This window comes from Lytechinus variegatus, chromosome 18 (genome assembly GCF_018143015.1).
Source record: "Lytechinus variegatus isolate NC3 chromosome 18, Lvar_3.0, whole genome shotgun sequence".
NCBI classification, from domain to species: Eukaryota; Metazoa; Echinodermata; class Echinoidea; order Temnopleuroida; family Toxopneustidae; genus Lytechinus; species Lytechinus variegatus.
Genome location: NC_054757.1, coordinates 2,956,325 through 2,971,386, shown reverse-complemented (window position 1 = coordinate 2,971,386; position 15,062 = coordinate 2,956,325). Strand labels below are relative to the sequence as shown.

Genomic DNA, 15,062 nt, shown 5'->3' with positions numbered 1-15,062 from the left:
CAAAAAAATATACTTTTGAAAGAGTTTGAAAGCATTGGTTAACCAATACTTTCAACAGACTGTAAAACGGTTCTTTTGCAAAATTGGGATATATTTCACATATTTCATATTTGGTGCATGACTTGAATCCATGATTATTTTTACACAGGGTATTCTATTTAACTTTGTTTTCATAATATTCATAATCGTTATTTTCAATCATATATGCTCATTTATCAATATTTGTCTAATCATTTTCTCCCCTTTCTTCATTTTATTCGTTTGAATTATTGAAAGATTATGTTTCAGGCGTATTCTCATCTTGGGTTTTGATGTCTTCATGGCATAAGCGAAATATATTCGCTGTTTCTCTACAAAAATACGTTTATCAAGGTTACCTTTTGAATAGCGACCTATTTCGTGAAACAGATAAAACAGAAATTATTCATTTGGTGTATATCAAAGATTCAAAATGGAGGTAAAATGTCATTTTGGGTTAATGAACTTTTACCACGTTGTTGTATCACAAACTAAACAAAGTTGTTCGAGTGACTTTTAATTATTATTGATTTTGATAATTACTATTTTGATATAAGAAATAACCACACGTTAGTACCGATAATCACTTTCATTCATTTTAATGCAAGGGGACCATGGACATCCAAACATTTTCACGACCAGGGGATTAAAAAAATTAAAAAGAAAATGAAAGGAAAATATGAAATATGGCATAATTTTCTGAATACTATATCAAAATTTATCACAAAATCAGATATTTTTCGGTGGTAATAAAATTAGAATTTTTGCTCGATTGCTTCGCCCTCTCGCAGCTTTTTAGAAATTTGTCCCATATATTTTTTGTACCTTACACCACTGCACTTGACCACGACACCACGGCATAACACAGCAATAACCATTATTGTAAAAAAAATGAAACAGTATACTTTTCTGCAACGTTACCGATTATCAAAACCGTATACAACAACTGAACTCCGCAACTCATGATAGTCATACTTATCGCATGAGGGCACTATTTAAAACTAGATCAAGTTTGAAAATCAGTTTTGGCTGCATGGTTTACAGCCCCATGGGCCGTACAAAAACAAGCAATGAACTGTGCATTGAAAATAAAACTTTTGAAAATAAAGTTCATGTTATTCCAATTCGATTCTTATTGAGTGATTTTGAAGTAAGATGTTGAACTTAGATAAAGTTTCTTATCATAGCTCATCCCGGTCAACACGAGCGCCTATACCATTGTCGAAGTCGTCGTCGTCGTCGTCGATGGTCATCTCAACATCACCAATGTTTTCATTGCCTTTATCATTAATCACGATGTCATCTTTCTTCGGTGTCAAGTCCTTTAGCCTTCTTTCGTTGTCGACAAATTTTCCTGAGGTATTTGAATCAGACAGGCTGCTATCAGCGTCGACATCATCATCGGGATCCTTGTCGACACACCGACAGGCAGCGCCCTGTGCTTTAGGATACATTTTACATCCGGGTTCCATAACCATGATACCAAGCATTCTCATAGCAGAAACACAAGCTGGTGATGAAGAAAAAGAAAACGAAGAGATAAGAGGGAAGACGTCTCTTGCGTCTCTAGTGCGTACCCTTATCAACTCGCCTTCAAATAACTTGCTGTGATTTTTAATAAATCGTTTTGGAAAGAAATTATGTGCGCCAAAAAAAGGGAAAGAATGAGCAATTAAGATTGAAATAATTTATGTTCCCGCGCGATGAGCAAAAGCTAAAACGTTTTATACAAATTGAGAACAAAAGTGGTAGTACCTTGGTCTGATCACATTTTATAGCAAGAATGTTAGCAACATTAAATTTCTTTAACTCGCAAAACAGTGTAGAAGATGCAGGGAGGAAATATTCCTTCCCGCGAATGGCGTTGCAGCTCTGAAATTTTGAAACTTTTGAGTGCTCTAATTATAATTTTAATATTTCTTAGATTATATAACTCGATTACGAAGAAAAAAATCTTTAAGGGATATGATGCAAGGTAGAAGATGGATTCTTTTCTTTTCATGCACGCGAAGCAAGAAAACTTCTGTGATTTATTTTAAAAGAAAAAAAAGTGTGATTTCGCTCATAATTAAGCGCTTCCTTTTGACATAAGAAAGTGCTTAATATGAGCAAATCACACACCTTTTTTCTTCCAAAATAAATCACAGAGGTTGTTAAAAGTTGGGCATTTCTTGCCCAACTATGTAAAGAGTGTAGTCAATAATTTTGTAACAAAAGTAAGTTTCCTATTCTGGATCCTATCCTACCCTACCTATTCTGGATCCTATTCCTATCCTACCGTCTTACCTTCGATAACTTTCTCCGTTTTAATCATTCCTTTCTCTTGTAATTCTTCGCAAACATTCTCCATACACCTAGTAAACTCCATGTCACACCGTGTTCTTTCAAGCCCACATGTATGGTAGCAAATCTGATGTCGCTTACAACAGTCCGAGGCACCTGGTATCCGGTCCCACTACAATTAAAACAAATGCAAAGCTTACTCGTTATGGTGCATGGGTTTATCATTGGTCCAATGCCAATTCGTCCAATTACTAACTCGTCTACTATCATTTGGTCTACCGTCAGTTCGTTTACTATCCACATGGTCTAATGCCATTTCGTCCACTCACTATTTCGTCTAATAACCAGTTGGTCTTATAGCCATTTAGTCCATATACCATTTCGTCTTTATTGGACTTAGTGGTATTGGGCGAAATGAGTGAAAAGGAAATGGAATTTAGACCAACTAGTTATTAGTTGAACTGGTCATATAGCCGAAATGGTGATTAAACGAAGTGATGATTGAACCGAGTGGTAATTGGACCAAATGGTTGTTAGACGAAACGTTGATGGACGTAATGGCACTAGACTAAATGAAGGCAGGCCATGTGATGAGTGGACGAGTTTGCAATAGTCGAATTGGCAATTTACTTTTAGATGTCAGTCAGTATATCAAAAGTATTTCTTGCTTTATGTCTCGACTCTAAAAATGAACCTAAGTAAAATAAAAATGAAACTGTCTTTGATGAAAACGACTTTAACATATAATGAGCGAATTGAGGCAAAGTAGGACAAGTGGCTGAAGAGTGATTAAAAGACGGACTTCATTTTTTTCTCTCACAAATAAAATGCTACTGTTCTTCCAGTATTGATTGGAACTATTATTCATCAAATTCTGTTTCAAATAATACTTTAATTGTTGATTTATACGGAATTTGTACTTCGTTTGTTGTAAATTAGAAGGAAATCATGATTCCTTTTTTAAGTATTTTGTTTCTTCCACTCCCTCTCCACCACCCCTGTCTCCCTCTATTTCTGTGCCCCCCCCCCCCCCCCCATCCCTTCCATTATTTCTATCTCTGTCTGGTTATTTCCCCTGCCCCTTTCTATTTCTTCAATCTTAAGGGTAGCCTCGGCTAAACATTCATGATAGATCCAATATAAAGTTACCTTTAACAATATTATTATCTAATCATTCAGTTAAATGGCAGTAAGGCAAAGGACAAGTCGACCCCAACAAAAACCTGATGTGAATAAAAAGAGAAAAATTCAACAAGCATAACACTGAAAATTTCATCAAAATCGAATGTAAAATAAGAAAGTTATGGCATTTTAAATTTCGCTTCATTTCACAAAACAGTTATATGCACATCTCGGTCGGTATGCGAATGAGGAACTGATGACATCACTCACTCACTATTTCTTTTGTACTTTATTATATGAAATATGAAATATTGTTATTTTCTCGTCATTGTCATGTGAAATGAAGTTTCATTCCTCCCTGAACACGTGGAATTCCATTATTTTAACATTTTGTGCTTCAGGCAAGGAGGTCCGAATCGTCAAATTCGTAAACTTTGAAATATTCTATAATTCAAACAATAAAAAACAAAAGAAATAGTGAGTGAGTGACATCATCGACTCTCTCATTTGGATGTAACTGGCTCGTTCATATAACTATTTTGTTAAAAATAAGCGAAAATTTGAAATGTCATAACTTTCTTATTTTACATCCGATTTTGATGAAATTTTGAGCATTGTGCTTGTCTGATTTTTCTATATTGATTCATATCAACATTTTTCTGAGGTGGACTTGACCTTTAATAGGAGTAGTCGTTATACGAACCATGCTGTCATAATCCTTGCAGTTTTTATAACCTGGCATTTTGAATTGCTCGTTTTCCACTTCCATCTGACCTGTAAAAAAATGGGGTAAAACGGTTAGCTTATTGGCTGGCTATTCTCTTATCAATCATGTATTACTAAAATTCAGGAGTAATTAGCCTGCTAATCAATCATTATTGTACACTCTGTTGCTGGGCAACATACTGTCCTCACAATTGGTTAAAACTTCTGGGTAGTTCTAAACCAATAATGTGTGTTTTGGGTGAAAACTACACAAGCTAGTTGTTTTGTGCAGTGGAGTACGCATCCTGATGAGGCCCTATGTTTTGTTTTGATTGTTTAGAAATTCTCTGTCTTCAGGTCTGAGTATAAAAATGTTTAAATTCGCGCTTCGCGCTCACAATATTAATTTGTTAAGGAGGATACGTATACTCTGAAACAATATAGGTTTGAATTTCAAACTATTGAAGCTCGTGCTTCGACCTCACATTGATATTGGCCTTATGTTGATGTTATTGTCTTAAATTTATCCTTTCGACGTGCCAAAATATCAAAATTTCAGATCGCGCTTCGCGCTCGCATTATCTTTACAGTAAAGTACCTATCCAGTGTAGACAACAATGGTGCTTAGAATTTCCCATTTTCAGGTCTTAGTGTTGAAAAAAAATCAGTTCCTGTTTCGGGCCCGCATGTTAATATTAAGCGTTGTCAATTGTAAAACAGATAAAACATTTAACAGGGAAACTTCATTTATCTAAATTTGTATATATTACCTGTGATGCATATTTGACAAACGAATGATAAAAAATGATGGTTGGTGGTTTATCATGTTGTATGTTCTCAACTGATTGTGAATGTTTTAAATAACTTTAAATATACATGTATGCAAATCGTAACTGATTCAAACAGTGTATCTATGCCATTGTAGGCCTACAGATCGTATTGATAAAGCGAAATAGACCGAAATAGTTACCATTTGGACAATGAAATTCACATTCTGAGATACTTTTCATCTGTTCCTGTGTCATATCGTCCTCTCCCATATCCTTAGGGGGCTGCCCCCAGTTTGGGTCGGTTGCTTTCAATCTCTCGATATTCTCCATGATCTTATGAGTGAGCTTGTCGGTTAAATGCTGGAAGTCCTCCAGCACCAACGACTCCGCGGACGAGGTGGAAGTCGACATCGTCACATAATGGACGATGACGATGAGGACGGTTGGGATAACGAAGTTGTTTTCGAGGATTCGGACTGGACTAACGTTGAACTTCATGTTGGAGATCAATAATAACATTGACAAGGGCCAAACTAGAGTTATAATAATTCGACGTCTTCTCGTCAGCAAACATGCAGACACACGTATTTTTATAGATTAATCCGTCTTGAGTTCCTTCAAATTATTCTATTCACTATCTAAAGTTCAGAAAACGAAAAAATATATATCACATTGATGTCGCATGAAGTACTACAAGTCTTGTCATCTAAGATTCAAAATGCATGATTTAATTCCAGTTACACTACGAGCAAAAGAACCGCGACCTTCAAAACTTTGATAACCTCTCATTAAAATTCAAAGAAGTTGGTCTTGAACCACTTAAATCGATGCAGAAGATGGACAGAGAAATCACCAGTCATAAAACCGACTACCATTTGCTAAATTGTGTAGTGTCCATGGTAATAGCAATGCACACGTACCCAACCAAATATGATCAGTTTAAAATAGTTCCACCCCTGTATTCATTCATAATGCACACGATGATAAATGCGGAGTTACTGAAATGGGCCTTTTGTAAATATTAGAACATGTCATTTCAATGAAAATTTAGTGATCCATAAAAAATAGAACTTTGGACCCGGAGTGTAAATTCCCCCTTCTTAATAATAACAGTTTATGATTGAATAGAATTCGCATTGAATTAAAATTGTTCATTCATTTATATTCGTACAATAATTATAACGAGCCAGGCCTCGAAAGAGGCTCCCTATATGATTTATAGAATGAGGCCTCTGTAATATACAAATATATTTTTAATCTGTTATTAGCCCATAAATTTAACATTTGAAAGAGAGTATAAAATGTGTGAAATTATTTTCAATAAAGCCTATCGTGAGCACCATTGAGTGCATGGGAGACTTAACAAGACAGTTGGAGGCTTCAGAATCTGCAATGTGGCAATATCAGCCCGTGCCGCCCCCCCCCCCCATGGCAACATAATGCATAGTATAATTGTAATGCTGGGTAGCATGGGGAATGACAATGAATTAGCGAAAAAGATGATGATATATCAAAATTGATTAAGAATGTATATTATTACATTTTCACTGATGTGGTTTTTTTTCTTCAAAATACATGGCCTATAAAATATAGGCCTATATGATTTCGCCGGTGGCGATAAGACTTATGGCAATAAGGGAGATGTCAGTGCATGTATTGTATGCAAGTCCAGAAGTGTCAATTTTATACTTGAGGAAACCTAAAATACGAGTGAGAACATAAATGTTCTATTTCAAGAGAAAAACTTAACAGGTCAGAGAACTTTAAACATGTACGTAGGCATCTAGCCAGGGGGCAGTCTCCACAAATGCCCCCCTCCAAAAAAAGGGGGAAGAAGGGAGGAGAGAAAAAGAGAAAGGCATCTTTGTGGTTCATTCGCTCGTCCAGATATTTATTCGTTTTTGAAAAAAAATGAGCGAGAAATCTTCACTTTCATAATTTATAAAATAATTTTTCAAACCCAATAATGTGGTCATCTGCAATGCGCCATAATCCTCTCTTACTTAGGCCTGTTATGAAATTCTCAATTTCTATCAAAAAAGTTAGGGCATCAAATTTGATGACTTCCAACATCCCATATATGTATTTTCTGTATTTTGTATTTATATATCCATATGTTTGATTTGTAACTTTGTGTCTCAATGTAATTGTCCATTTAAATGCTTGTTTGTAAAATTGAAAATGATCCAATTTGCGTGGATTTTGATCAATAAATTTTGAAACTTGAAACTATATATATGTGGTTGCTGATTTATTGCTATAGCATAGGCCACTATGCTGGTCCCCCGCAATCTTCTTTTTCTCTTATGTATTTCGCTGTTTGCATATTCATTTGTATACATTGTATTCTTCTTCCCATTTGAATTGTATGTTATATTATATATTTTTAATGAGAATTTGAAATAAATGAAACGAGCTAGCTTAAAAACAGACCAGAGTGCTCACACTTCATTTAACATCCGTATAATAGGTGATGCACACATCACAAATACTAATAAAAAAAAAACCTGTATAGTATTGGTGTAGAACCGGTAATAATACCACAGAGTAATTTTGGTCATAGATCGTATGTAGGATCTTTATTTTGGCTAAGTGCTGTTTTCGAGTCAATAATTATATTGTCACCGCATATTTTCTCCTTCTCCTCTTCTTCTCATTATCATACCCTCCCGCCTCCTCTCCACCCCATTATCATCCTCCTTCCCTTCTCTCCGTTATCACCCATTCCCCCCCCCCTCCTGCTCCCTTTCTCCCCATCCTTGATTCACTAATTATTAGTATCAGCGTCACGGCATTGCTCGATCTCCTCTTCCTCCTCCTTCGTCTATGCCTCGCCTCCTCCCCCACCTGCAATGAGATCGAATCGTATCGAATATGTTTTAGGGCTCAACATGAAGATTGTTAACCTTAATTTTTCTGTATTTCGTATTTATATTTATTGTATGTTCATATATTTGATTTGTACCTTTGTGTCTCACTGTAATTGTCCATATTTTCCAAGTGTTTTTTTTTGTGTGTGTAAAATTGAGAATGATCCAATATGTGTGGATTTTGATCATTAAATTTTGAAACTTTATATTATCATTGTTTATTAACTTTATATTATCACCATCATCATCATATTAGCTTTGACATGTTTGATGCCAAGTCCATCCCCATCAAAGAGTCGATTAAAGAACTAGAGAGGAAAGTAGAACAAGCATTATGCTGGAAAATTTTACCAAAATCAGATGTAAATATGAAGGTTGTGACATTTCAAATATTCATTTATTTCCCGCAAAGCAGTTATCGTATATGCACCATATGCAAATTAGTGAGTACATGATGTCACTATTTCTTTTGAACTTTTTATATAACATTTCAATTTGTAGAGATTTGGCAATATTGATGAAGCATCACATCGCACCGCGTCGCAGCAATGGTAATCCCACCAATAAGAAAATTTCAAACCTTATTACATTATGAGGGAAGTATTATATCTCACAGTTCATATAATAAAATATGTAGAGAAATAGTGAGTGGGGGATCACATCAGTTCCATAATTTGCATATCATTCGGGATGTACATCAAACAAAACTTAAAAACTTAAAAACCTTCTTACTTTACCATGTTCACATCCAGCACCACGGGATGATATTCCAAGTAATCATAACAACAATAACAACAACAAAAATGGACAGAGTAAGAAAAAAGGGGAAAGGAAGAGCGATTATTTGAAAGACTGAGGGCATTAGATAGTATAGATTTATAAATTTATATTATGATACATCATTTTTTCGAAGTTCACTAACCTTATATTCGGGATAATAAAATAAAATGGTTTACAATTTATAAGGGTCGATTTTTAAAGAAAGATGATCGCTAGTCAAATCACGAAAAGGGGGTCATAAATCTGAAGTCTCTTTCATATAAATAAAGATGTATGATAAAGTTTAATATTCATATAAGAAATATATTGCAATCAAACATTTGGGTTGCTCTTCATAATTAACTTGGCAATGTCACTCTACATGATTAAACAAGATTGTTGCCAGTCATAATCGGATTTAATGATTAGTGATCCTAAGGCGTATTCTGAAGTCGGGTTTAATTCAAACTTTAAGTTGTGGTTTAACTATGGAAAGCCAGTTGTTACATAAATCTATAATAGTAGATGTCCATTCTATCGGCTAGTTTAACTCACTGGGAAGGATGAGTATGACAGTTGTCTTCACCATTAAAGAATTAGTAAAGAGCACGTACAGTACACATGAGAAGCATTCACTGTAAACAAAATTTTGACACATTTGGCTTCCCATAATTTTAGCACAGGACCATGTTCTAACATGTCTAAAACATGTCTAAGTTAAACCTGACCTCAGAGTACGTGCTTTTATGTATAACCTGATTAGCGATTTTTTATTCAGCTGTATGAATAATAGCCCCGATTATGAATAACGGTCCTCTATGATTAATGACTCTCGCGGCAAAGAGTGACCATCCCACAAGAATTGCAGACCTAATGAACAATTATAGCCCTTATTGCTTTATGAATATGTTTGCCCTTTGGTTTGCCCCCCCCCCCCCCTCCTCTTCAAGTGACTCTTGTGCCATCCCTAATTAATTAATTCGCACTTTTCCCCTTTTCATATTTCATCTCATTCATGACAGCTCTACACAGAATTATAAACAAGATACGACAGAAATAATGGAGGTTCAGGAGCCCTGTATGGGAGGCATTTATTTTGAATGAAAAAATATATATACAAAAAATTAATCTGTAAAAATAAAAATAATAATAATAAATGAATGTGCAGAGCCCCACCCCGCTCTGCACCGTGATGGACTACCATCGATTGAACGATTGTTCCATCTCTAAAATGTTTGGCATAATATGACATGTGCTTGTAAAACATTTTCGTCAGGCGTTCATTTAGTTTTAAATAGTGTGGAAGGATTTATCTATTCAGTGGAGTACCTTCCCGAACCCTGCTAGGAGGTGCAAAAAATGTCTTTCGAGTAAGCAGAAAAAAAAAGGATAACAAAATTGTCGGTGACGCTTTGCCCCGCCCCCTCGGGTACGGTATATTGAAAATGAATTACGTTGAATACGGGTACGGTATATTGAAAATGAATTACGTTGGGTAGGTTAGGATAATCTGCTTTTGTTTGCCTCCTCTGCTCAGGTATCTTTGTCCAAAATGATTTGCATCTTTCATGATTTCATTAAACATCTTAAGCATGCACTATTAAAAGAGATAATTCAGAAAATAAGCGAACAATGTTTGTGCAGAGCCCCACCCCGCTCTGCACCGTGATGGACTACCATCGATTGAACGATTGTTCCATCTCCAAATATTAAAATTAGTATGCCTACATTCTCAGTAAAACTATGTTTTGGTTGATTTGATTAAATATGATGCAATTTCTGTGATCTTTATAAGTTCATTATTTTCATTTCAAAGCATTGATTAAATCGATCTTCTTTTTCCCCTTTAATTCAGCCTTCATAATTATGTTTAAATAAAACGAAGATAAAAATGTTTGTTCACGTAGTTAGTTTGTGCATGGTACCGAGAAATTTAAATATTTGTGCTTCTAAGATTTCAGTTTATTATGATTTCAATGTTTAAAATCAACTATTTACAAGCTTTGATAAATAAAAAAGAAATATTTACAAATACTTACCTAGACACTGTTTTAGAATTTTTTTGAATGTTATCATTTAATAACTATTTTTAATAAAATAATTTGAGGTCAGCAGTGATTTTGAAAAATATCATTTTATTTGAAATTGTTTGGTAAATTGTTACAGATCTGCATTAATTTCAATCTTTATATTCGAGTTATCCTTTTAATCATTTTAGAATTTGCATTAAAAATGAAATCATCTCAAGTCCCCAGGATTTATTTTCTTTCGCCCGAAACTTTTCTTCATTTTTTTATATAATTATTTTCAAGTTTCCAATGATAATTTTAAGTTTAACCCACACTGTTTTTTTTTCTTATTATTTTTTATATATAATATTTCAAGTTTGCAGCAGTTTTTTTTTATATTTCGCTCAAACTTTTTTTTTTGGAATAATTATCTCAAGATTGTTATGACCTTTCAAAATATTTCCCCAAACTCTTTTTCTTTTATTTTTAGAATTTTTTTTCTAAAACAGTGCCTTTTTACATCATACACTCCAGCAAGTCGACGACATCTTCGATGGTCGGTCGACTAGTGGGAGGGGTCTGCATACACATGACACCAATGGAGTTAAGCTCGGCGATGTCAGTTTCATCTCCCATCAACTTCAGAAGTCGTCCAAGTTGGTATACATCGCTCATGGTGGTTGTGGCCTCATCATCAAGGGCGCACTCAGGAGCGAGGTGAACGAAGTTTTCCTGTAGGTTGATAAAAGACACGACAAAAAATCACAAGCAGTGTCTCAACCATGAGATGAGATGAAAGCAAATTTCAAAATCACTTGATCATTTTGATATTATATCGCACAAACAGGTTTATATAAACATATATATGTATATTTTAATAATTTTCTGCAACTCAAGCTAACATTTCTAATCAGAGTAGAACCATACTTACATTTCTCCTGTACTTTTCTTTCTTATCATCAGAAAGTAGACAGAAGAAAGGCTTCGTCCTTGGAGAGACGAGTCCAAAGTCGATGATCACTGCCTCCCACTGACCAGTCTGTGTCTTCCTTAGGAGACAGTTGTCGTCCTTGAGGTCATTCATGAGGAACCCCATCTCATGCATCTGACCCAAGGAGGTGGAGATGTTGTGGGCGAGCTTAAGCCTGTAATGAAATGAAAGAATATCAGTTTTCCACCGGAATATGAATAAAAGTTTTAAAAGTGAACACTTAAAAGGCATATTCTTAAATAATAAAGAAACAGTGATATTTTTTCAATATAATTCTAAAAGAACTTAAGATTTTGACTGACTTAATGACAGCTACATTGATAATAATACTGAGAAACCTATATAATTACTACATTATATTCGTAAGATCAATATGATATGCCACAGTTATACAGGCATACCTTCAGTGGCACACTTTGCAGTTCTTGCAGTATTTTTAGGTGCGTGGTTGGGTGTTCCACACTGGAAAAAGGATTAGGCCTACACTTTTGTTCACATTCTATTTCTTACTTATAGAAATTTCAATGTTATAAGGTTACTTACCATTGCTTTTTGGTCAGATCTTACTCGTCCATACCTCTATCCAATGTCCATGATTCTCCATTGGTCACGTCACCGATGAACTCCATTGCTAGGCCTACGTAGCCTGGACTTGTCTGGAGACATCCCAGGTAGCTTGGGAAGCAGTCATTTCGACCCAAGGTCTCTAAGAGGTCAGCTTCCTCAAGGATGAAGGCCATCTGTCAAGTTACACAATAAAAGAAGAATAAATATTATAACTTTGTTCTTTGTTGTATGAATCAAACAAACTTTTTTCTTCCTCCTTCTTTACAAAGGCCTGCTATTATGTAGGACATAGTTTGAGGATATTAGTTCACCCTAAAATGATCACTTCCAATCAAAGTTTTTGAACTACCCTAACGAAATTCACTATTTAAAAAAGAAAAGATATTTACTTTGATTGGAGTCAGTGTCAGGGCCTGGCCATAATCTAAATATAGATTACCTATAATAAAAAGATGAGCTTACCTGTCTGTTCATCCCATCAATGTCAGCAGGGAGTTTGAAGTTCTTAACAGCAATGGGTTCGTCGGTGACCTTATGCCTGTAGAGATGGACAGTACCGCTCATACCACTACCCAGGATGATATCATCACCTCCTGGATGGAAGGACTTAAGGTCGTCCATGCTCCATACTCGAGAGATGGCTTGGGCAGTGCTTTGGCTCACGGTGGCTACAACCCCACCCACTGATGGTGATCTGCAAAATATAAAGATTGACAGTGTTAAAAATGTGTTGTAGTTTTTTAATGTCGATTAAAAGATATAAATTATATATTCCTAGAGAACTTTACCTACCAAAAAGTATATCCGTCATGATAAAATTTGAAAGTCTTACCGTGGACTAGGAAGAGGTGATAAAACGATAGCCACTGAGCTCTGAACGGCAGGATCGGAAGAAGTATGGTCGCTGACTTCAAGCACCGAACCACTAGACTCTGGACTTGGTGTTGGTAATCTATAATATAGGAATATAAAATGAGAAAACTACCACATCGGAGGGGAATTATTCAGCAAGCTATTTTGCAGATTTTACTTGGCTGCATTATTTTTTTCGGTTATTTGTTTTCGTATTTCTGATATTCAAGTACATCTTCGAGGGAACAAACACAATGACTTCTATATCATAATAATCGCTATTTCCTTACCCAGTGGGCACAGCTAAGGTATCAGTAGGTGCTATGTCGGGTGTAGTGGTTGGACATGGTGCTAAATCAGGTGTACTAGAGGGAATGGAGGGTGTAAAGGGAGATTCTGGTGTAGAAATGGAAGAGGTGTTGTTGTCAGATTCTCCGGTGTCAGAAAGTTCTGAGGAAGATGCTATGGAGCTAACCTCAGAAGAGCTGGGGGATTTGGAAAATAATCATGATAATATATACATTCTGATCAGTATTCATGTAGGATGCTTCTTTATCTTAATTTCATGTTTTTCGATAATCCATTTATCTCAAAAGATAACTTTACTTATAAATACTCATTAAACTAAGTTTGGAAGAAAAAAATACATCTTCATCTTGTTCTTTTTTTTCTTAAGATTATTTCTTACCAAGAGACACTAGGAATCTGACTGCTGACAGGAGAAGAAGCAAGGGCAGGCTGTTGAGTCAAATCCTGAAATATATAGAATATTACAATATTACAAATACAGTAAAATACGGTAAAGAGTCATTCATTCTCTATAGATTTTTGTGGGAATGATTATGAATTTAGATAAAAAAATCCGAGCAGATTTTTTTTAATGCAATTTATTTTGGACATACTGTATCTAATTCATCAACACACATATCTTTGTTTTACAGTAGGCCTACGGGACATGAAGACTTGTGATTATGATGACTTCAATGGTAAGGTAACTAACTATATAGACCGTGGCTTCGGTTGGCTGCCAAGTCGTGCAGAGTATTTTCGTAAAACGGCCTTTGAATTCCCATAATGCTGTTAGATTGTTTTATAATTATGACTTTATACCTGGAGTTGATGAACAGCGATGTTTCGCTGTTTCCTAGCCTCAGCTAACTCCAGCTCCAAGACTTGAATCCTCATGGCTGAGTCGAGGTGTTTCTGCTCGATGGTCTGAGCCCTCTTCTCAGCAGCCAGCCTCTTCCCCTCGGCCTCGTGAAAACCACGTCTGACGACGTCCACGAGTTCGTTGACGCCACCTCCACCAGTCTCAATGCCAAACTCTGATGCCAAGTCCTATGAAAAGGACAGAAATATAATTTATATATGCTTTATATAGCATTGTATTTTGTCCCTTCTTCTTTTTAATACCCTTTTACCATGTTTACTGAAATGTTTCATTCATGTTACTTTATTGCGATAATTCATTACCTCAAATTGTTGATATGATCAAATAAGAATTTCTCAGCTTTCAGGAATCTTGAAAAAAAAAGAAGAAGCATTTTTTTTAATGAAATCTACTTGGAAAGGTATTGAGAGGGGGGGGTGGACTCGACCAAAATAAACTCCTAATTGTAAGATTAGAACCATAACAAATAAAACTGAAATCCAATGTCAGAAATATTGGTATGTAAAAGAATAATTGCAATGAAGAATATACTGAACCTTAAACAATGTACTTACAAGAAGCTGTTCCTTAATTTGAAGTATCTCGGAAGAGTTCTTTAGGCATTCTGTGAGGAGCTTGCCCGTCAGATGGTTGGCTGGTGGGGACGTCTGAGATGGAAGGGGGATGGTTGGGTCACCGTAAGACCAGCACAGCTTCTGTTGGTAGTAATTTAATTAAAGAAATTGATTATTGAGAATAGTTTTATTTTGATAATGATGAAGACGACACCAATAGTGTCAATAAATCAGTGTCTAGATATCATAATTATGCAGGGGGCTGGGAACTATTTTCTAAGAGGGGGTGCTAGTTTGTTTAGAAAAAAAATAAGTAGGCCTCATTTATTCATTATCTATTTATTCATTTATTTATTTATTCATCCCTTTACTTATTTGTTTGTTTAGAAAA

The 15,062-nt window shown here is 35.4% G+C and overlaps 2 protein-coding genes across 3 annotated transcripts; both read right to left on the bottom strand.

The window, feature by feature from the left end:
- Positions 1 to 794: 794 nt before the first annotated feature.
- Positions 795 to 5,877, bottom strand: LOC121405584. Its single transcript, XM_041596511.1, has 4 exons — positions 5,099 to 5,877; positions 4,127 to 4,197; positions 2,305 to 2,473; positions 795 to 1,528 (listed from the first exon to the last, which is right to left on the bottom strand). The coding sequence occupies exons 1-4, from the start codon at positions 5,415 to 5,417 to the stop codon at positions 1,200 to 1,202; spliced, it is 888 nt and encodes a 295-aa protein (XP_041452445.1). The 5' UTR covers positions 5,418 to 5,877; the 3' UTR covers positions 795 to 1,199.
- Positions 5,878 to 11,062: 5,185 nt separating this feature from the next.
- LOC121405560 lies at positions 11,063 to 14,811 on the bottom strand. 2 transcript variants are annotated; one of them, XR_005968647.1, is made up of 8 exons: positions 14,672 to 14,811; positions 14,057 to 14,284; positions 13,635 to 13,699; positions 12,927 to 13,046; positions 12,557 to 12,788; positions 12,071 to 12,267; positions 11,468 to 11,681; positions 11,063 to 11,268 (listed from the first exon to the last, which is right to left on the bottom strand). XR_005968647.1 is itself a non-coding variant. In XM_041596486.1 (4 exons), the coding sequence occupies exons 1-2, from the start codon at positions 12,713 to 12,715 to the stop codon at positions 12,091 to 12,093; spliced, it is 336 nt and encodes a 111-aa protein (XP_041452420.1). In that variant the 5' UTR covers positions 12,716 to 12,816; the 3' UTR covers positions 11,063 to 11,268; positions 11,468 to 11,681; positions 12,071 to 12,090. The 2 variants fall into 2 exon arrangements, 1 of the variants encoding a protein (XP_041452420.1); XM_041596486.1 differs by lacking the exons at positions 12,927 to 13,046; positions 13,635 to 13,699; positions 14,057 to 14,284; positions 14,672 to 14,811 and having other exon boundaries at positions 12,557 to 12,816.
- Positions 14,812 to 15,062: the final 251 nt, after the last annotated feature.

Excerpts from the sequence above, each read along its gene's own strand:
- LOC121405584 (XM_041596511.1), bottom strand. The coding sequence starts at position 5,417 with ATGTTATTATTGATCTCCAACATGAAGTTCAACGTTAGTCCAGTCCGA. Across the intron at positions 2,474-4,126 it reads GCAAGGATTATGACAGCATG|TGGGACCGGATACCAGGTGC; the intron begins GTTCGTATAACG and ends TTTTAATTGTAG. Across the intron at positions 1,529-2,304 it reads AACGGAGAAAGTTATCGAAG|CTTGTGTTTCTGCTATGAGA; the intron begins GTAAGACGGTAG and ends CTTCATCACCAG.
- LOC121405560 (XM_041596486.1), bottom strand. The coding sequence starts at position 12,715 with ATGGACGACCTTAAGTCCTTCCATCCAGGAGGTGATGATATCATCCTG. Across the intron at positions 12,268-12,556 it reads TTGATGGGATGAACAGACAG|ATGGCCTTCATCCTTGAGGA; the intron begins GTAAGCTCATCT and ends GTAACTTGACAG.